Source organism: Ailuropoda melanoleuca, chromosome 16 (assembly GCF_002007445.2).
Source record: "Ailuropoda melanoleuca isolate Jingjing chromosome 16, ASM200744v2, whole genome shotgun sequence".
Lineage (NCBI taxonomy): Eukaryota > Metazoa > Chordata > Mammalia > Carnivora > Ursidae > Ailuropoda > Ailuropoda melanoleuca.
In genome coordinates this window covers 83,668,516-83,689,533 of record NC_048233.1, presented here as the reverse complement: position 1 = coordinate 83,689,533, position 21,018 = coordinate 83,668,516, and the positions used below count along the sequence as shown (strand labels likewise).

At 58.5% G+C, this 21,018-nt stretch overlaps 1 protein-coding gene across 1 annotated transcript; it reads left to right on the top strand.

The window, feature by feature from the left end:
* The first annotated feature begins 6 nt into the window (after window positions 1–6).
* On the top strand, window positions 7–21,018 carry EHD1 (EH domain containing 1). The gene is made up of 5 exons (XM_011221616.3): window positions 7–543; window positions 4,818–4,915; window positions 16,399–16,811; window positions 19,297–19,461; window positions 19,803–21,018. Exons 1-5 carry the CDS (start codon window positions 140–142, stop codon window positions 20,325–20,327), a joined length of 1,605 nt encoding a protein of 534 aa, XP_011219918.2. The 5' UTR covers window positions 7–139; the 3' UTR covers window positions 20,328–21,018.

Sequence of the window (21,018 nt, the reverse complement as noted above, 5' to 3'; positions counted from 1 at the left end):
CCTGCGCAGTGCGGGCCAATCCCCGCCCCCTGCCCCGCCGCCCCTCCGCCGGCCGGCCGGGCCCCGCCTCGGCTCCGCGCCCTCGCCCTGCTCTCAGCCGCCGCTCTGCCCCGCAGCAGCTAGCCCCGTCCCCGGCAGCATGTTCAGCTGGGTCAGCAAAGATGCCCGCCGCAAGAAGGAGCCGGAGCTTTTCCAGACGGTGGCCGAGGGGCTGCGGCAGCTGTACGCGCAGAAGCTGCTGCCCCTGGAGGAGCACTACCGCTTCCACGAGTTCCACTCGCCCGCGCTGGAGGACGCTGACTTCGACAACAAGCCCATGGTGCTCCTCGTGGGCCAGTACAGCACGGGCAAGACCACCTTCATCCGGCACCTGATCGAGCAGGACTTCCCGGGAATGCGCATCGGGCCCGAGCCCACCACCGACTCTTTCATCGCGGTCATGCACGGCCCCACCGAGGGCGTGGTGCCGGGCAACGCGCTCGTCGTCGACCCGCGGCGCCCCTTCCGCAAGCTCAACGCCTTCGGCAACGCCTTCCTCAACAGGTACCTGCCCCTTGCCCCGAGGAGGGGGGGCAGAGGAGGACCCCCGGGGCCGCACTCGGGTCTGGACCCTACTGCGGCCGCGGCCCACCCCCACCCCCTTTCCATCGTCCTTTGTCTTCGAGGCCCCAGCGAGCCCCTCGGCGACCGCTCCCTGGGACAAGGGCCCCTGCCGCTTCGCACCAAAAACCCACCGGAGGGTCTGGGGATGGCTTTCGCCGCCCCCTCCCCCGCTTGTCACCCCCAGAATTTTCCAGATTATCAGTTTTAACTCCCAAACCTTCCCGCAGATCCCAGCCCCACTTCCCTCAGAACCGGGGTCAGCGTTGGGAAGGTGAGAGATTGCTGTCGCCACCTCCTCCCGGTGTAGTCCCGGACTGGGTGCACCGAATTCATTCAAACCAACCCCTTTCCCCCTCCTTCCCTTCAAGTGGCTGCTAAGTGTCATGGAAAAATATGTGAAACTTTTAGTCATTCCCTTTGCTGCTGTGCTGTGCTGTGCTTCCCCTGGGACCGCTGGTTTTGTGTGGGAGGTACAAGGAGGATCTGCTGTGGCCTGCTGAGTTTGGGGGCAGCCCACGAGGTAGCAGACAGATGGAGTGTGAACACTACTCCTCGGGGGTCAGCTGGAAAGGGTCTGTGCTCCCTTAGGGGTTTCAGGAAGCAGCCTCAGTCTGTAGCACTTGGGAGCCCTGGAATGAGATCTGGGCCCTGACTCCCTCACTAGGAGGTTCCTTAACCTGCTTGGGCCTCAGTTTCCCCCATTAGATGGATGAAATCTGCCTCTTCGTGATCCGGGTCACCCTCCCAAGAGTCTAACCCTCATGATGCTGGGAATGAAACACATGGGTCTTCTCTCTACGGAGTCCAGCAGCCAAGTTCACTCTCTCTAAAGGAGCTCAAAGGCTCTCCTCAGTGGTTCTAAAATCCCTGTCCCCACCCCTACCCCCAGGGACGTACCAAAGGACTTCACAGATCTGCCTTTCCTGCCACCCTCCATTCAAGGAGTGACTCCACATGCCTTTCAAAGTCTGTGTCAGGGGAAGAGCCTAGGAAAGAATCCTTGACTCTTGCCTTCCAGGTCTCCGCCCTGTATGATCACATTCCTTTCCAGACACTGTCCAGCCACACGGGGTGAACCAGCTTGCTCCTGATCCAGGCCGGTGGCCACCTACCTCTTCTGTGCACAGAGCTGACTTTTAACAGAGAAGGCAGGCAGACTTCTGTTGTTTTTTTTGCCCCTTTGGGGCATTTAAGCCCGGCCTCCTGTTTTATGATTGATGGCATTTGTGTGTCATGGCTGGAGCTGAGTAAAACGCTTCGTGTGAGAGGCATGGCCCTCTTAGCCTTGAGCCCTCCTCCAGAGAATACCTGTGTCTCAGAATTACTGTGCCCTAAGACGGGCGATTGGCCCAGCCTGTTAGCTGGTGGGCGCCATAGGACCTTGTGCATGGTTTGGCTGCCGTGCTGGAAATGCCAAGCGTTATTAGGTCTTGACTTTCACACAGAACTTTGGGAAGCTAGAAGGAGGGGTAGGTATACCTGTGTCCTTGGGTCTCTGCTTCTGATTGTGAGAGCAGACTGTTTTTAAAAGGAGAAACGTGGTACGTGACCTGTTTCTGACTTTGGAGACCTAAAGTTTCAGAGTCGGAAGGAATCATAGACATCATCTAGGCAACCCTGATCTCGGTGGTTCTGGAAGCCCCAGCTCGGAAGGCTCTGCTGATTTGCCAAGCTCAACCTTAATGCAGCACCCTGACTGGCCTTTACGCATCCGGTTACCACCTACTGCTGCTTCTGCCCAGGGAAAAAAGCACAGGTCAGGGATGCTGGGTCCAAGACAGACACTCCGATGATGTTGGTGCCACAGGATTCAAGAACCACACTTCTATTTCCTTTTTTTTTTTTTTTTAAAGTAGGCTCCACACCCAGCATGGGACTTGAACCCATGACCCTGAGATCAAGAGTCGCATTCTCTACTGACTGAGCCAGCCAGACGCCCTGGATCTTCCTCTTGCCACTTCATCTCCAGAGGGTGCTCGATCACTTACAGCCCTGCCAAAAGGGGCCTTGTCAGCCGAGGGTCAGAGGGCCACTGATTTGCACTGGAGCAGGGGCCCCAAGCTGTGTCAGCCTGTGGAGTACACGGAGTGCCGGCCGTCTAGCCAGGGCATACAAAGGGGGCTCTTCTCTGGCTGACACAGCCTCTATTGGCAGTTTAAAGAGACCCATTGAGTCATGAACTTGACTTTCTGCCCTTTTTACCCTAAGTGGCTGCTTTAAGGCTAAAATCCAATGGAGCAGACCAAGGCAGGCTGCAGTTAGGATGTCCTAAGAGCATCTTGTGAAAACTGACTGTGTGGCTGGCACCAGCCACTTGAGGGGCGAGATGCAGACGGTGCGTCCTTGGTGGTGAGAAATGAAACGGCTGCGACTGTACTGCTTGCTCCTTTGTTTCCCACCAAGCTCGCTGGGCTCTGTGGGGCATCTCATTTCTGGGCCTTACTGATGTTAGCTTGCTCACAGGTCTCCTTTACAAGGTGGTTTTATGTATTGTTACTTCCCAGAGCCTGTTCTAGTTCAGGTTCTTTTATTTTTATTTTTTTTTTAAAGATTTTATTTATTTATTTGTCAGAGAGAGAGAGCACAAGCAGGGGGAGCAGCGGGCAGAGCAAGCAGAGGGACAAGCAGACTCCCTGCTGAGCAAGGAGCCCAATGTGGGGCTCGATCCCAGGACCCTGGGGTCATGACCTGAGCCGAAGGCAGATGCTTAACCAACTGAGCCACCCAGGCGTCCCTACTTCAGGTTCTTTTAATTTGGTCTGCTCTCCGTGACCCTTCCCTAGCAGGAGCCCCAGGTCCGGCGTGCCGGTAACCAGGGCGTGCATGCTCTGCTGCTGGCAGCGGTGAGGACCGGGTCCAAGGTCTGCGGGTCAGCTGGTTTTGCTCCATTGTGCTTGCAGGCAACACCCCTCACCCTGGCCAGCTGCTCCTGGCTTGGCCACTGGTCACTTGTGGGGGGGTAGGGCCAAAAGGAGAACCTTATCGGCTCAGATTCCTCCTCACAGTTGGAAAGGCAGCTTTAAGCCTGCATCCTACAGACAAAGGGTCAGTATTTTCTTTGCACACAATGTCTTTTTCAGAGAGGTTTTTAAAGGAGCCTTTTCTGTGTCCAGTAAAGAATCTCTGCTATCAGTTGGGACAGCCCCTTGCTGTTCTGTGCTGTTCTAAGCTCAGTGGGAACTCAGGCACACACGGCTAAGTCCTGGCTCAGGAGTTGCCAGCCTGTCCCTGGCTTCATTCGTTCCTCCTTGGCCTGCTCTGGCTTTCAGAGAATGGTGTCTGTACTCCCGGCCCTGCCAACCAGCCCGTGTGTCCCTCAGCTTTAACTGCCCCCCCCCCCCCGCCATCCCTTCATCCAAGCAGCTGGGTGGAAGGGGTGGGCTGGTCCCAGCAGCAGTAGGAAAGCCTCTCCTCACCTTTGGTGTGTGGAAATTTAGCCAAGTCCTAGTGGCACCTTTCTGTTTCCCTTCTGGAGTTTGGTGACCTAGGCTCGTGCAGTTTTCACTAACACATCAGCAACTTGAAAGTTGAACTCTTGAACTCCGGGGGAAAAGCTAACGTTAGGGAAATGCTGATTGATGCAGGCCGGTTCGGCTGCTGGTTGGATTCCCAGTGAAGACAATATGAAGTTCAGGGGCGCCTGGGGGGCTCAGTCAGTTAAGCAGCTGCCTTCGGCTCAGGTCATGATTCCAGGGTCTGGGGTCAGGCCCTGCATGGGGCTCCATCTCCCTCTGCTCCTCCCCCCTGCTCGTGCTCTCTCTCTTTCTCTCTCTCAAATAAATAAAATTTTTTAAGAAAAGACTACATTAAAAAAGGGGGGGGGCACCTGAGTGGCTCAGTTGGTTGAGCGGCTACCTGCAGCTCAGGTCATGATCCCAGGGTCCTGGGATCGAGCCCCGCATCAGGCTCCTTGCTCAGCGAGGGAGCCTGCTTCTCCTCTTCCCTCTGCCCCTGCTTGCGTGTGCTCTCTCTCGCTCACTCTCTCTCTCAAATAAAAAAAACCTTTAAAAAAAGAAAATAAAAAAGACCATACAGAGTTCAGTGGCCACCTCTGAAAATGCTAGAAAGCCTCCTTTAAATTCCTTGCTTCGGGAAAGGAAGGCAGAGGTGGAGAGGAGGGTGTTCAGAAAGCCCCCCCACCCCCGGCCCGGTCGCTTCTAGAGCAAGGAGAGCTGAGTCTTGACATCTCCCTCCCGGCCCTTGCTCCCGTGCAGGTTCATGTGTGCCCAGCTGCCCAACCCGGTCCTGGACAGCATAAGCATCATCGACACCCCCGGGATCCTGTCTGGAGAGAAACAGCGCATCAGCAGAGGTAAACAGGCTCTGACACAGCCCAGGGTGCCTTCCATCTGCGGTCTGTGACGCGGACCAGACGCTGCCCCCGAGGTCCCTCCCAGCCCAAGTGAGAACCCGTTTTAACATCACCCCATGTCCGTCCAGTGCGCAGAGCCCCGAGCGGGCAGGAGTTCCTCTCTCCCTTGGCTCCCTTTGCTGAGGTTACTAAACGCTGTCCGGGAGAGAGCACAGCCTATTTCGCATGGCTCTCGTGGTTTCCAGCCCCCGGGGCACGCTGGGAAAGAGGGCAGGCTGGCGAGATGGCACCTTGGGCTGCCTGTGAGGTCACGGGAAGTCACTCCGCGTCTGGGCTCCGGGTCCCTCAGCCAGCACTGCTGTTCTCAACAAGCCCTGGCTCCCCTGGGGCTTCCTCACCTTAGTTGGTGTGTGAAAGCCTTGCTTCCTGAGGCCATCTAAATTCCTGGCAGGCCCAGCGGTCTGCGGAACAAGCTGGTGGGAAGGGGAAGCTGCAGGAATTTGTTAAACGTTTAGGGGCTGGTGGACATTCGCAGCCTCCCCGGGGGCAGGGGCTGTGCACGGTGGACTGTTTTTGTGCTGAGTGTTGGTACACTAGGCCCCCCTGGTTGTGTCACCTCCTGTCTCGACTTCGCCAAGCTTTCCTGAAGATCTGGTTCAGGATGAGCCCGAACTGGGTTATATTTCTGCTGCCGGCCCTTTTTGTGGAGGGGCGGGAGCCCTGGGGCCTGAATGCTTACTGGCAGGAGCGTATGGAGCCTGCAGCTGCAAATGTGAAAATGAAAGGAGATCACACTCAGGGGCTGAGGAGAAGCAGCCGGATCTGTGTGTCATTCACTTGCAGATCTTTGCCTTGCCCCTTTCCCTCTGGGCTGCCCAGCATTGGCGAGCTTTGCATTTGAAGCCAACAGCCTGGTATCTGGGGGATGTTTGTCTGCTGTGGTTCCGAGGGGGGCCCTGTTCTTAGTGCTGAGAACCTTGGTTCTTTTTTTTTTTTTTTTTCCAGGCTGTAGGCCCCCCGCCAATAAGGGCTTTCATCAGAGCGTCTGAAACTGCTCTCTCAGTCTGGGTTAAGCTCTTAGGTTCTGTACCCCAGTGATAAAAGACACTCCTGGGAGCTCAAGGGAGCAGCTTTGGGACCCCTTCTAAAAAGACGAGGGCTAGGGGCTCCTGACTGGCTCAGTCTGGGGGGTGTGTGACTCTTGATCTCAGGGTTGTGAGTTCGAGTCCTATGTTGAGTGTAGAGATTACTTAAATAAATAAACCTTAAAAGTAAGGGGTGGGGCGCCTGGGTGGCACAGCGGTTAAGCGTCTGCCTTCGGCTCAGGGCGTGATCCCGGCGTTATGGGTTCGAGCCCCACATCAGGCTCCTCTGCTATGAGCCTGCTTCTTCCTCTCCCACTCCCCCTGCTTGTGTTCCCTCTCTCGCTAGCTGTCTCTATCTCTGTCAAATAAATAAATAAAATATTTTAAAAAAAAAAAAAAGTAAGGGGTGCCTGGGTGGCTCAGTCGGTTGAACATCTGGTCTTTGGCTCAGGTCATGATCCCGGAGCCCTGGGATCAAGTCCCGTGTCAGGCTCCCTGCTCAGCGGGGAGCCTGCTTCACTCTCTACCCCCCACCCCTGCTCTCTCTCTCACTCACTCAAATAAATTAATAAAATCTTTTAAAAAAAAAAACTTTTAAAAATAAAAAAGCGAGGTTGTTTTTCCTTTCTTACTGCTCTTGTTCCAAGCTGGTTTTAAGAAAATGCCTGGTCAGCATTAAAGACACACCCGCAAGGGGGGATTTATTCTTCATTCGCCTCCAGGGCTTCGAGTTATCCTAGAGGGACTTCCTTGGAGGCTTTGTAGTGTTATCTTCGTAATGATCTGGAAGAGTAGGCGGAGGGGCTGCTTCTGACTGGGGCCATGGGGTAGAGAAGGAAGCTACCTCTGGGGCGCGCAGTGCTCCCAGCCCAGGGGTCAGTTGACGTGGGCACGTCTTCGGATAGGGACAGTAGCTCACCAAAAGAAGACTGTCTTCTCAGCAGGCTGTGCTCACTGTGGCCTTCAGAGCTGGGAGTTAAGGCATTTGAGGGAAAGGGCGCAGGGTTCTTGTGACCCCTGCACATCGTCTTGTGAAAGGGAACCCAGAACCACTGTTTTCAGCAGTGCTGTGGAGCCCCTGCGGGGAGGCGCATCTCTCACAATCAGTCTGGGTCCGGAGAGCCCAGCGGGGCGGATGGGCTGGGAGTTTAGGGCTTGCTGCTTTGGGCACCCTGGCCCTGGGTGCTGGGATGTTCCCCCCGCTTCCTTTCCTGGTTGGCGAAAAGGTGGGCAGCGATGTCCAGACCCGCGCTCTCCGGGACGAGCCCCACCGCGGTGCCTCCCTGGGCTGTCCAGGCCGTGGATCGGCAGACACGGTGCGCTTTGACTGGGGGGTGGGGACGCGGCGCGGCGAGGCAGAGACGGCCCTCAAGTTGTCTGTGCAGGCGACAGATAATCGGAGGAGGAGGAGGCCTGCAAGAGACGCCGGGGCTCACCCCTGCTTGCCTGTGCCCCCCTCCAGGTGTGAGATGTGGCCCCTCTCTGTCCTGGGGCAGCCGCACGAGGCCTCCTGTACCCCATCACGGGCAGGAAGGAGGAGTGGGGCTTAAAGATAAGTGCATTGCTCTGATGGGGGGAGGGCTGCCTTCTGTGAAATAGTGAGATCGAACCGATTTTCCTGGACGGTTTCTTTCCCTCCAGAACCCTAGGTCTCGGTTTCAAGTATCTCACGACAAGTGACCAAGTTGGGATTTGCTCTGCAGTATGTGTGGTGTCGGTGTTTTGTCAGCCGGAGAGAGACCGTGGCTCAGTCCCTCTCCGCTGTGCAGGCTGTGGCACCACCTCCGGGGAGGTGGCCGCTAGCTGGACAGGGAAGGGGTGGCCGTCTGCTCGGAGGACCCGCCCACCAGTCATCACAAAGGTCCCGTGTTGCCCCGTCCAGCAGAGGAAGTCAGAGGAGGGCAGTGCGTTCCAGGCTGCCCGGCCAGCTCACCCGTCTGCTCCCTTTGCTGACAGCATGGAAAGCAGGTGTTTCCCTCTCAGCAAGATAGGGCCAACAGAAGGCACGGGTCCTGGGCAAGCAGCATGCGTCTGTGGTCTGCTGATCTCGTTCCCTGGAAACAGAAGGTTCTTCTGGAGGTTTCGTGTGCATGAGAGTTGCTAATTACATTTACGTCCAGTTCCCACCCTATCTGCCGGCCCCCTCCTGGCTTCTTCCCCTTTTCCCCGTGGTCCCTAATGTGTGCAGGAAATACTGTCTGGAAAGATACCGTAGGGGCTGTGCAGGCCCCGGGCAGTCAGGATATATAGGCCAGGCTCTGCAAAGAGACCCCTGAGAATTACTCCAGCAAAGAGAAGGGGGCTCCATGGGGGTCTCAGGCTGCACTTCCCCATTGTGCTAATCTGAGTGACTTTAAAGATAAGCGTTCTCCTGTGTCAGCAGAGAAAGGTGATCTGTGGGGACAACATTCATTCTTGAGTGCCATGTGACTGATAAAGGGCATTCCAAAGGGCATCCGGGGCCCCAGTGGGGCGGGCACCCTTCGCTCCCAGGTTGCCACCCGTGTCTGCGCAGTCACGAGCTAGAGCAGGGATTTCCCACAGCTGGTTCCCGGGGGGCAGGCACACTCAGGTGGAGGCCCCAGCGTGGGGGTCAGCGTGGCCCCAGATACTCCCTGACATCACAGCGTGGCTGTGAGCTGGCCATAACTTTTGTGCCTTGGTTTCCCCCGTGCGAGTTCCATCAGCAGGGAAGTGTTCCTTACACTTGGGTCTGGCCTTTGTGCCGGCCTTTCTGCAGACCAGTTTCGCCATTGCCTCCGGAACCGGCGACCCTTAGCTGTCACACAGGCGCACGTGTGAGGACACTGCTGCTTCCCAGATGAGGAGGCCGAGGCTCTGGCATGTTAAGTCGTTTGCGCAAGGCCTCACAGGCTAGTGTGTGTCTGCGGGCCCAGCAGGAGCTGTGCCCGCGCCAGCCCGTGGCTGAGAGGGAATGCTCCGGCCCGGCTCAAAGGAGCGTTGAGAGCACAGATTGGGCACGTCTTTGACCCTGTTGGGGGTGACTGCGCAGGGCTTCCGGGCGCTCCTGACAGGCAGCAGCCACCTTCGTCTTCTCCTCCGGCCTGAAATCAGACTCTGAGTTCAGAAATGGACCCGAGGTCCAGGGCTTGCAACAACTATGCTGCTATCTTTTCCTTTTCCCTGTTCTCTGCTTCTAGCCAGAAATCGCTCCCTCTGCCCCAGACCCTTTGTGGATGGGTGTAGGACCTCTGGCCGAGGCTGGCTGGTCCCCTAGCTTCTCATCTGCCCTCCTGCTGACTGTCCCTGGTTCCCAGGCCCCCTCCAAGCCTGGAAGCCATCACAGGAGGCAGGTAGGGCCTTCAAGGCCCAGACCCGGAGTCCTCTGACTCCCAGGTGGGGCCGTGCTGTGGGCAGCCCTCCCTTCTACCGACCCTTCTACTGACCACCTCCGGAGCTGCCCTACCCCTAAAAGCCTTCCATCCAGGTCAGGGTTTCCTGCAGCCCATAGAATGCTCCATGAGGTTGCCTGCAAGCTTTGGGCTGGGCCACATGCTGCCTCCGTCTTGGATTCGCAGCGCCCACAGTACAGATGATGACAGAAGGTTCAGGCCTCTGCGCAGTACTCGAGCCCGGGACCCTGGGGAGTTACTGCGGCCACCTGCTAACCCCTTTCCCTAGTGCCTAATGTTCAGTGACATGTTCAGCCAGTGTCCGCTGATTCCAAATGGACATGCCAAACTCCAGGGATTCCCAGACTTTCATTAGAAAGACCTTTTGCTGACTAACGTCCTGAGGAGGCCAGAGGTTAGGGAAGCACTGAGTCAGCCGGAGTTTCGCTTCCCAGGACCTCCCCCCCACCTCCTCCAAGCCTCCCTCTCGCCCGNGCCAAGGGGCGTGGGCCACCACGGAGGAGTGGTACCAGCCGGCGCTCGGCACCTGTCCGTCCCTACGCTGTGAGCCCACAGCCGGCTGTGGGGGGCAGCTTGTGCAGGCGCCTGTGAATGTTCCATTTAGACTTGGCGGTACGAGGCCTTCTCCGAGCGGGAGACGTACTCGTCGCCTACACACCCCTCAGAATCTGCGCTCCTTGAGCCCGAAATACAATTCCTGTGTGTAAATAAGAGTAAACATTTACCAAGTGCTTCCAGCGTGCCAGGCACTGCCTCGCTGCCCACAGCAGCCCGGCGCGCTGGAGACCCGACGTCCTCCCGTGACAGACGGAGAAGACAGGCCTGCTGGGGTCACGCAGCTGGCTGCCGACCAGAGGGCTCCGGATTCAAGGGCCGGCCTGATGCCAGAGTCCATCCGTCCTTCCCCTCCCTTTGCCCATTTCCCGGTCACGTCTACAGAGGTCTTTACCCTTGTTAGGCGCACAGCTCAAGGAAGCAGTTGCGTAACCACCACCACCATGATCAACATCTCGTCTTTGCATCAGCCCGGAAGGTTCCCTGCTCCCCTTTGCAGTCACCTCCGGTCCCCGGCAACCCACTGACCTGACACTTATCCCTGAGGTTTTGCCTTCTCCAGAATGTTCTATACAAGTCTTCCGTGCCTGTCCTTCACTTAGCATGTGCTTGGGGCGTTCATCATGTATCTGAGAGTGTCGACCCGTCATTCCTCCCTTCACGTGCATGTACCCTCTGTTCTTAGCCGTTTACCTGCTGAAGAGCCTTTGGGTTTCCAGTTTGGGGCAATTTTGAATAAAGCTATGAACATTTACATACAGTGTGGATTTCAGTTTCTTAATTTCTCTTGGGTAAATAACCTAAGAGTGGGGTTTTCTCCTCGCTGCTAAGTGACCCCAGGAAAATCCTTCCCTGAGGAGTGTGCCCGTTGGAGGAAGCTCGGCAACCATGTTGCTCCTCTCTCAGCTCAGTCTTCGTCTTGCTGTCCTGCGCCCCCCTCTCCCGGGCCCAGCACCAGTTGGAAACGTGTGTGGTGGGAGCCACGGCAAGAAATACCAAGGCCCACGCAGCTTGAATGGCAGGAAACAAAAGTTGATTGCAGACAAGCCCTCTATTGTTGATGTTCTAGAAACTTGGAATGTGTGAAGCAGCTTTTCCCCCAGCTGCTGGGACTACCTGTGTTTGGAGGGTGCCAGGAGACGGTGAGGACCTGTCACAACTTCCTCTCTTCCGCCTCTTTGCCCGTCGTGGGGAGTGGGACTCTTGTCAGGACGGCAGACCTGGTGAGGAGCCCGAGGGGCCCAGACGAGGCTTAGTGGGAACAGTGGAGCCGGGCGGCACGTTTGGCCCTCCTGTCAACGTGGCCCTGTGTGCTTACTTCCTGAGGCTGAGCCCAGCCCTCAGCCTGGTCTCCCTGAGCACGCAGACAGCACTGTCCCCTCTTCCCCTGTTCCCACGACTGTGCACGTGCTGAGATTTACCATGTCAACCATGCTCGGTGCATGGCTCAATGGCATCAAGTACATTCATGTTGTCATGTGACCATCCATCCACGTTTCAGACTTTTCCATCTTCCAAACGGAAGCTGTATCCCCATTAACCCCTCGTTCGCCCGTTTCCCTCTCCCCCCAGCCCCTGGCCCCCGCCGCTCGCCTTTCTGTCTCTGTGGACAGGACTACAGGGACTTCGGATGCGTGGAATCGTGCGGCGTTGGGCCTTTTGTGCCTGGCTTATTTATTTATTATTTTTTTTAAAGATTTATTTATTTATTTATTTGACAGAGATAGAGACAGCCAGCGAGAGAGGGAACACAAGCAGGGGGAGTAGGAGAGGAAGAAGCAGGCTCATAGCAGAGGAGCCTGATGTGGGGCTCGATCCCATAACGCCGGGATCACGCCCTGAGCCGAAGGCAGACGCTTAACCGCTGTGCCACCCAGGCGCCCCTGTGCCTGGCTTATTTTATCATGTCCCCGAAGTCCCGAACTTTCTGTGTGAGAGCTTGTCCCTTCTGAGAGACAGCACTGAGGCTGACCTCTAGTGTGTCCCGAAGCCTGGAGGCTCACTGGGCAGTGCCGAGGGTGGGGGCGCTGGCACGCTTGTCCCTGTGCCTGTCCCCTGCCGCCGGCTTCAGGCTGCATGGTGGCCGTGGCCGCCCTGCCAGGTGCACAGACTCAGTCGAGGCTTCGGTGCTGCTGCTGCTTTGGGTCCAGCCCTTGGTGTCTTTGGAGACACTGTGTCTCAGGCCAGGTGAGGGTTTGGTGGACAGGTGGGTGCCGGATGGGCCTGGCGGTGACTGCAGCCACGTGGTTGTGCGTGCTTATGCACCTGTGATGACGTCAGCTGCACCCGAGTGTCGTGACCCTTTTCGTGACCCGCGGACGTACTTGGCCAGCCACCGTGTCTCCCTCCCCAAAAGTGAGAGCATTTTTCCTAATAAACAGGAAATTTCATTCACCTGCGAAAAAAAAAGGGGGGGGCTTAGCTCTGTTGGCTGCAACCTGAGGTGTTGGTGGGTAACTGGGTTTGCGGGTAGGGCAGGAGGGGGCACTTGGGGGTCTCCGCCCACCCTTCCTGCAGTGACTCGGGCTCCACGACTCAGAGGTGACTCCTCCCCCCTTCTCTGTCTTTCACGGAGTCCTCCTGGGCCCTCACCAGAGCAGGAGGGGGCGTGAGGCCACATTGAGTGGGGGCTGGGGGGTGAGCTCAGCTCCCTGTGCCCAGTCCTGACTCCCCGGCCAAAGCGAACTTGGGCTGGAGCCCGGCCCATCGGGGCGCCCCCGTTCCCAGCACCTCGCGTCTGGCATCGCTGCCTCCCCAGCTGCGTGAATCTGGTCCGAGGACAAGCAGTGTGACCAGGGGAGGAGCTGGGCCTCGTTTTTTGCTGAGAGGGAGCTGTCATTCAGTCCTGAGTCATTGCTTTTCCAGTGCTGACCTGCCGCTCCCAGAGGCAGCCATAAAAGGCGGTGGCCGGGCGGCCCGGTGGTGGGGGGGTGCCTCGGGCTCCCTGCCCGCATCCCTCGCCTGCTCGTTGGCCCTCCAGTGCTCGGTTTCTGCAGGGGCTTCTCCCCGGGCACACTGTCCCCTGGCTCTCGGAGCCAGCGCATGCCATCCGGGCACTGTGGGGGCTGTGGCCTCTGGCCCCGGAGGCCTGTGGTGCTGGCTCCAGGCCTTCTCACCCCCTCTGAGCATGGACAGCGGGCGGTTCGGCTGTTTCTGACCCTCTGCACGGGCCTCGGGAAGGCCGATGGCTGCCCTGCCCAAGCTCAGGTTCCGATTCGAGGGGGCTTTAGTGCCCCCCCCCCGTTAGGAGCTCCAGCCGCTCGAGGGGCTGCTTCTGCTCAGAGCCCTGTTCCCTGGCCGTGCTGTTGGGGGGACAGGCTGCATGTTGCTGCCGTCGTGAGGCTGCCGCGCTGAGTCATCAGAAACAGTGAATTTGGGGTTTCCCTGCGGTTTCCAGTGTCTCACCCCAAGGACGAAAGCAGGCCCCTGGCCTCAGAACCAGGCTGAACTGTGGCTGCTCTCAGTTCCTGACCAGGAATGCTGGCCCCGCGGCCCCTCCTGCCGGTGGGGCCTGCGCGCGGAGCCCCGTGCGTTACCTGATCTAATCCCCCCTATGGTCAAAGGAGGACGAGTTAGTTGTTTTTGGAATTTTACGGATGAAGACATTGTAACTCAGGAGTTAAGAACTTCAGGTCGCAGTGAGCGGCCGGCGCCGGGAGTCGAATCCAGGCCCATCTTATTTAAGAGCCCGTGTTCTTTCTGAGTGCTTAAGTGTGGGGAGAGGCTTGGAACGCCGTGGCTCCAGGCGCACAGACAGCCCCAAAGCGCACTTGAACCTGGGGGGCCTGGCGGCCAGAATGTTTATCCAGCCAAGCCGACCTTCACCCCTTGGCACGCCCACAGTGCTGTGTATTTTCAAGCCCTTGTGGTGGGGGCCTGGTTCCGGCCCGAGCGGAGGTAGCCTCTTGGGGAGCCTGGCTGCGGACCTGCATTCGGTCCAGGAGGCTTGGCAAGACCGGGAGCAGCCGAGTTCCTCTCTGATGACCTACTCGGCGGGCTCCTTCCCCGGGGGCTGGGGAGGGCTGCCGTCCCTCCTTGTGGCACATCGGTCACTCTGTCCTTTTCTTTGTTCTCTCCCTGTCCCTGCTACTTCTCTGTAACCTGCAGTCTAGACACCACATGGCTAAATCCCAGCTTGGTTGGAGGGTTGCGAGCGTGTTTTGTGGGGGAAGCTAGCCCGGAGCAGGCTGTCAGGACGGGAGCTTGGCGGGCCCTTCTCTAAAGGAGCGTCTCTGGCTTACTTTCCGGGGCTTGACTGCGCTCTGGGCTGTATTTGAGGTGGCCTGTGGGTAGTGGGTGAAGAACGAGAAGGAGCCCAGGGACAAGGAGGCTTACCCAGAATCACCCGGAGAGGAAATGTTAGCTCAGGGGCTTCGACCCAAGCTTCCCAGGCTCGTAGGCCATTGTTGTCTCATGGTCTTCCTACATCTCCCCATCTTTATTTCTAAAAGATGAGAAGGAGGGGCGCCTGGGTGGCTCAGTCAGTTGAGCATCTGCCTTCAGCTCAGGTCATGATCCCAGGGTCCTGGGATTGAGCCTGGCATCAGGCTCCCTGTTCAGCAGGGAGTCTGCTTTTTCCTCTGGGTTGTGCTCTCTCTCTTGCTCACTCTCTCAAATAAAGAATATCTTTTTTTTTTTTTAATTTTATTTATTTATTCGACAGAGATAGAGACAGCCAGTGAGAGAGGGAACACAAGCAGGGGGAGTGGGAGAGGAAGAAGCAGGCTCATAGCGGAGGAGCCTGATGTGGGGACTCGATCCCATAACGCCGGGATCACGCCCTGAGCCGAAGGCAGACGCTTAACCGCTGTGCCACCCAGGCGCCCCAAATAAAGAATATCTTAAAAGTAAATAAACAATGAGAAATAGAACCTTCATTTCTTCTGGGGGCAGTGGAAGAAGTGGAAAAAACGTTTTGAAGAGGCATGACTGTGAAATAGGGTACAGGTTAAACTGCTGTTGGAGAGACCCAACAATCCATTGGCTTAAATCAGATATCAGCTAGTTTATGTGGGAAATACAGTCCAAGGCCGTCCTGAACGTTCGTTCGGCTTTCATCTCTGAACTCAAGGTGGTTGCTCCAGCCCCTGCTATCACATCTACATTCCATTCCTTAGGAAGGGGGAAAAGGACAAAGGTTTCATAGACCCTGTTCATTTCTGCCTCAGGCGGGGCTGGAAAATGGGATCTTAAACTGGGGGGCCCTGAATTCAGCTAGAACTAGACCATTCTGGGGGCGCCTGGGTGGATCCCCCGCACCAGGCTCCTCCGCTGGGAGCCTGCTTATTCCTCTCCCACTCCCCCTGCTTGTGTTCCCTCTCTCGCTGGCTGTCTCTCTCTCTCTGTTGAATGAATAAATAAAATCTTTAAAAAAACAAGAACTAGACCATTCTGTTATTAAAGGAAGAGCTCCGGTAAGCAGTGTCTGCTACACGTGGCCACGTCCACCAAGGGGCTTCCACTGGGCGGTGGGAGACAACATAGCATAGAGTGGAGAGCTAGGCTCGATCTAGTCCAGTGACCTCATTTCAGAGAAGCATTTAAGACCTACAGAGCGGACGTGGTGTGTAGCATTCCGTAGGCTTGTCGTGGAGCAGTGGCCAGCAAAGTTTCCTGAAGTGTCACGGTTAATGTTTTTGGCCTGCGGGCCTGTGGTCTCTGTCGTAACAACTGAACTCTGTGGCTGTAGGCAAGAGAGGCCCAGACGGTATGGAGGAGTGTGGCCGTATCCCAGGAAAACTCTTGTTTGCGGAACAGGTGATGGGCCAGCTGCAGTGTGCCAGCCCCTGTTGTGGAGAGTAAATGAGGTTCCTGGAGAAGGGGGGCCCAGCACGAGCACCCCGTGAGCAGCAGCTGCAGGTGTCACGGCTGTTCCTAACTGTCCTTGTCGCGCAAGGGCATCTAGCCGGCAGGCGGCAGCCGCCAGTCTCTGTTCTTCTCGCCACGCTGCCGGGCTCCCCTCCTCTCTCTTGCCCCGATCTGAGCCACTTTAAAGCTCAGACTTCATGACTTCTTTTTTTTTTTTTTTTTTAAAGATTTTATGTATTTATTTGATGAGGGAGAGCACGAGAGCAAGGATGAACAGGGCAGGAGAGGGAGAGGGAGAAGGAGACTCCGCACTGAGCAGGGTGCCAGACGTGGGGCTCCATCCCAGGAAGACCCTGGGGTCATAACTCGAGCCACAGGCAGATGCTTCATGGACTGAGCCATCCAGGCGCCCCTGGATTTTGTGACTTCTCTTGCTTTATTTACCTGTGGCGCACCTCTCTGTCCCAGGTGCTACGTGGGCGAGCGTATTGGGTGGGTACAGAAATGGGGGGGACCTGACGCCCCTGCCCTCGGGTTGCTGTGCTGACGCTGTGAGGACATGCTGGGAATTTAAATGACCCCAGGCTGAGAAGTCCCAGGTCGAGTCGGGGAGCCTGCCCCCCGACCCCATGATCCCGAGCTCACCGCGCTCTTCCCGCAGGTTACGACTTCGCCGCCGTCCTGGAGTGGTTCGCAGAGCGGGTCGACCGCATCATCCTGCTGTTCGATGCCCACAAGCTGGACATCTCGGACGAGTTCTCGGAGGTCATCAAGGCCCTCAAGAACCATGAGGACAAGATCCGCGTGGTGCTGAACAAGGCCGACCAGATCGAGACCCAGCAGCTGATGCGGGTCTACGGGGCTCTCATGTGGTCCCTGGGCAAGATCATCAACACCCCCGAGGTGGTCAGGGTGTACATCGGCTCCTTCTGGTCCCACCCGCTCCTCATCCCAGACAACCGCAAGCTGTTTGAGGCGGAGGAGCAGGACCTCTTCAAAGACATCCAGTCTCTGCCCCGAAACGCCGCCCTCAGGAAGCTCAATGACCTGATCAAGCGGGCACGGCTGGCCAAGGTAGACCGGGGCAGGGGGACAGGGCCCCCTGCTGGGTGGGGCCCCAGGATTGATCTGCCATGGCTTTTGGGGTGCCTGAGACCCATCCCCGCAGACCCACAGCCACACCTGTGTTGCCCTGTGTTTGAACGGGTCCTCTCTGCACCCATGGGTGCGGCCCTTTCTCAACGGAGTCTTCTTGATGCATGCAGACGTCAAGCGGGAAGGGAGCACTGGGCCAAGGGGTGGCCTGGGAAGTGGGGAGCAGGAGGGGGTGCAGCTCCAGTCCTCACCGGCTTCCCCTCCTTGGCCTGTTGAGCACTCCACACGTGTGGGGTGCTGGGGACACAGTGGGGACTGACACGCACAGTCCCTGCCCTTCCAGCACGCACCGGTTGTACCGGGAAAGCAGACCGTGTAAAGGAAAGTCAGGAACGGTTTATTTGTCGTGTCGTGGGATGCCGCAGAAGCAGGCGACTGGAGGCTGCGGGTGGGCGCTGACACGTAAGCCAGGACAGGAGGGAGCTAGCGGAGAGATGGGGCCCAGGCCTGTGGGCCAAGGGAGAACCTGGGGTGGCCTCAGCCTGCACAGGTCTCGTAAAGCACCCCGCCCCTCTGTGGAGGCACAGGGCCTGCTGGCACCTGGCGGCAGTGTCTGGATTGCCCTCGAGCTCTCGAGCTCTTGAGCTCAGAGTCTCAGCGCCTGGCCCCGTACTTGAGGGAGACCTGGTGTGGCTGGGCTGGGAAAAAAGGCTGATGCCGCCAGCGGGCCCCTCAGACACGGAGGGGCAGAACCCGTGCCCTGACTTAGCGCGGCCGCACGCCGTGAGCCCGCCTGGAGAAGTCCGCAGGCCGCCTCCGTGCGCACCTGCCGATCACGGACCCCGGGGGCTCGGAGCTCGGCTTCCGCCCGAGCCCATCGCCGATGCTGCCAGCGGGGACCCCACGCATCACCGCCTCTCTGACGAAGTGGCCGCGGACGGCAGGGGTGTTCACACCTGCCTCGGGGCTCTGGGGGAGCAGGAAGGTATTCTCTGGGGGTTAGGGCTGGGAGAAGGCTGTCCTGTGGCCTGCGAAACTGTCACCTCAGGCTCCCGCGTATAAAGGGTTGAGGAAAGGCGCTCCCTGACCGGTGGCAGGCCCCCTCCGGGGAGAGCCAAGAGGAGCCCCAGCCCGTGCTGCCTCCAGGGAGCCAGGAGCCCTTGTGTAGCTCCGGCTTGTGAGGCCGCTGTGGGCCCCATGCAGTGGCTCAGGCTACCCCGCACCATCTCGAGGTCTGAAGTCAGGTAGCATTTTGGTGCTCACTGTCTTGAGTAAAAAGAGCTGACCTTGCATCTTCTGCCACCAGTCTGCGTCTCCACACTAGTTACCCAAAGTGCTCGTGGAGCATACTGGAGCGTGCTAGAAACGCAGGCTCTCAGGCCCCACCCCACACACCTGAACCGTCGGGATCTGCATGCACGGTGAAGTTGCAGACTCCTGCTCTGGGGGACACGGGGCCGCACGGTTTTCCACAGCTCTCACTTCTGGAACCTTCCCAGTGAGGGGAGCTGGTTCCGCAAGGGAACCTGTGAGAGAACCCACATCACTGCCTCCTGGCCTCCAGGCTGCAGGGAAGGGCAGCGCTGTTCCCTCCTTGTCCAGCACCCCACCCCCCGCCCTGGCAGGGCCGCCTGTGCGCTCGCACAGCCTCCTTCCAGGACAGAACAGAGGGCGGGCTCTCCGTTCATCTACAGAAATGGTGTGTTATCGCCTGGCCTACGGACACCCTGAGTCACCAGGCCTGGAAAACCCGGGGGCCTCCGATCTTGTCCCGTACCTGTGGGTTCCAGACGGTTTCCTTTTCCTGGAGTGAGTGGCTCTCTGTGCCAACCTGCACGGGCCGTGCTGGGCAGAGTGGTGGCTCCCACGCTCTGTGACAGGCCTGCTTCCCTCAGGCATTCTCAGCCCCGCTCCCAGCCTGGGGCAGACAGGGTCAGGCCAGTGGGGGGGTTTGATGGGGTAGCGCTGGCGGTGGGGGAGGGGGAGGCTGGCCGGCTGCAGCCGTTCACGTCCGGACCTTACTTGGCAAGGCAGAGGGATCCGAGGGCCCGTGGCCTTGGAGGGTGTCCAGCCTTACCAGCCTGCTGTGGGGAAACGAAGGGTGTGCCGCCCTTCATTGGCAAACGTAGAAGTAAGGTACTGAGCTTAGATAAACTTCAAAACATCTGGGCGAAGCCTCATGTGGTTTTCCTAATCCTTCCTCATTCTGAGCTGTCCCGGTGATAAACTGAGCAGAGCTCCAGCCGTGCTGGAGTTTTGTGAGCTCGACATCAGCGGCCACCAGTGCGTGCGTGCTGCACGAGGGGAAGCTGGGGGTGCGCCCGGCGTCCTGGAGAAAACAAGCCCTGGGCTGCTTTGGGCGGCCCCCTTGGATGGTCCCAGCCTTCTGGGGCAGCCTGGCGCAGGCTCCCTCCTGACATGGGGCCCCGGAAGCACCTGACGGCCGCCCTTTCCTGTTTTCCAGGTCCACGCCTACATCATCAGCTCCCTCAAGAAGGAGATGCCCAACGTGTTCGGGAAAGAGAGCAAAAAGAAGGAGCTGGTGAACAACTTGGGCGAGATCTACCAGAAGATCGAGCGGGAGCATCAGATCTCTGCCGGGGACTTCCCGAGCCTCCGCAAGATGCAGGTACGGCTGTCCCGCTCGCCCTCCCTGGGGTGGGGCCTCCCCGCTGGGAGCCCCCCGAGTTCAGCAGCCGCACCCCACCCCAGGCCGTGACACCGCAGAGGGGAATGTGGTGACTCACCTGAGCGGAGGGGACGGGCGGGGCGCTGGCCCTCCAGCACCGTCCTGGCCCCTCCAGGGAGGGCACCTCCGCTTCACAGCCCCGGGGAGCCCAGGCTGAGGGCAAGCCAGGGTGGGGTCGTGACCTGGGGCCGGCTCTGTGGCGTGGGAGCCCCTGCTCCGGCCGCTCCACCTGGGGTCTGAGCGGACCGGACCCAGCCCTTCGCCCTCCCTGCCCACCACAGGAGCTCCTGCAGACTCAGGACTTCAGCAAGTTCCAGGCCCTGAAGCCCAAGCTGCTGGACACCGTGGACGACATGCTGGCCAACGACATCGCCCGGCTCATGGTGATGGTGCGCCAGGAGGAGTCCCTGATGCCCTCCCAGGCTGTGAAGGGCGGCGCCTTCGACGGCACCATGAACGGGCCTTTTGGGCACGGCTACGGCGAGGGGGCTGGCGAGGGCATCGACGACGTGGAGTGGGTGGTGGGCAAGGACAAGCCCACCTACGATGAGATCTTCTACACGCTGTCGCCTGTCAACGGCAAGATCACGGGCGCCAACGCCAAGAAGGAGATGGTGAAGTCCAAGCTGCCCAACACGGTGCTGGGGAAGATCTGGAAGCTGGCCGATGTGGACAAGGACGGGCTGCTGGATGACGAGGAGTTCGCGCTGGCCAATCACCTTATCAAGGTCAAGCTGGAGGGCCACGAGCTGCCCGCCGACCTGCCCCCGCACCTGATCCCGCCCTCCAAGCGGAGGCACGAGTGACCGCCCAACCGCCCAGCCCCGGGCCACTGGGGGGAGGGGAGGGGCCATAAAGACGAGCAGTGTTTCCTCGGAAGGAAAATCACCATCTTTCTTTTCAGGCTGTTCCAGGGCCCAGCAGGGAGGCGGGTGATACTTGTACGTGAATGATGGAATTTTGTGCACAAGAACTATGGATATTTTTAATATATAATGTTAGAGGCAGCGTTCTTTCTTGCCTCCTCCGTCTGACAGCCCCATACACACGAGCCATGTCCTTCCCCGTCCTCGCCTCCGGCTCTGCCCACCATGGCTCGCCCCCCCCTTCCCCGGCAGCTGTGGGGACCCCGGGGCCGTGTGTAGACAGGAACCCCAGGATTCCAGTTTGTTTCTAAGCTGACTGCTGCTTCACTGGGCTGGTGGCTCCATCCCTGTCCGGCTCTGCCCCCTCCCACGCTCCTGGATTAAGCCACTTCTGGTGCCTTCTGCCTTGCCCTCCCTGGTGGCCCCCTGTGCACGGGCTCTGCTCTTTGCTCTCACATCCCACCCCCCCCCAGCTTGACAGTCACAGAAGCCAGCCCAACTCCCTTTTTTGAGGTCCAGGGGATGAGGAGGGATGCGAGAATGTGTCCCAGAAAAACATAACAAGCTACTTTTGTTCTGTAAAGTGACACCTTTCATACTTGACCGAAGTTTCCAGTAACTTCCCCACCTC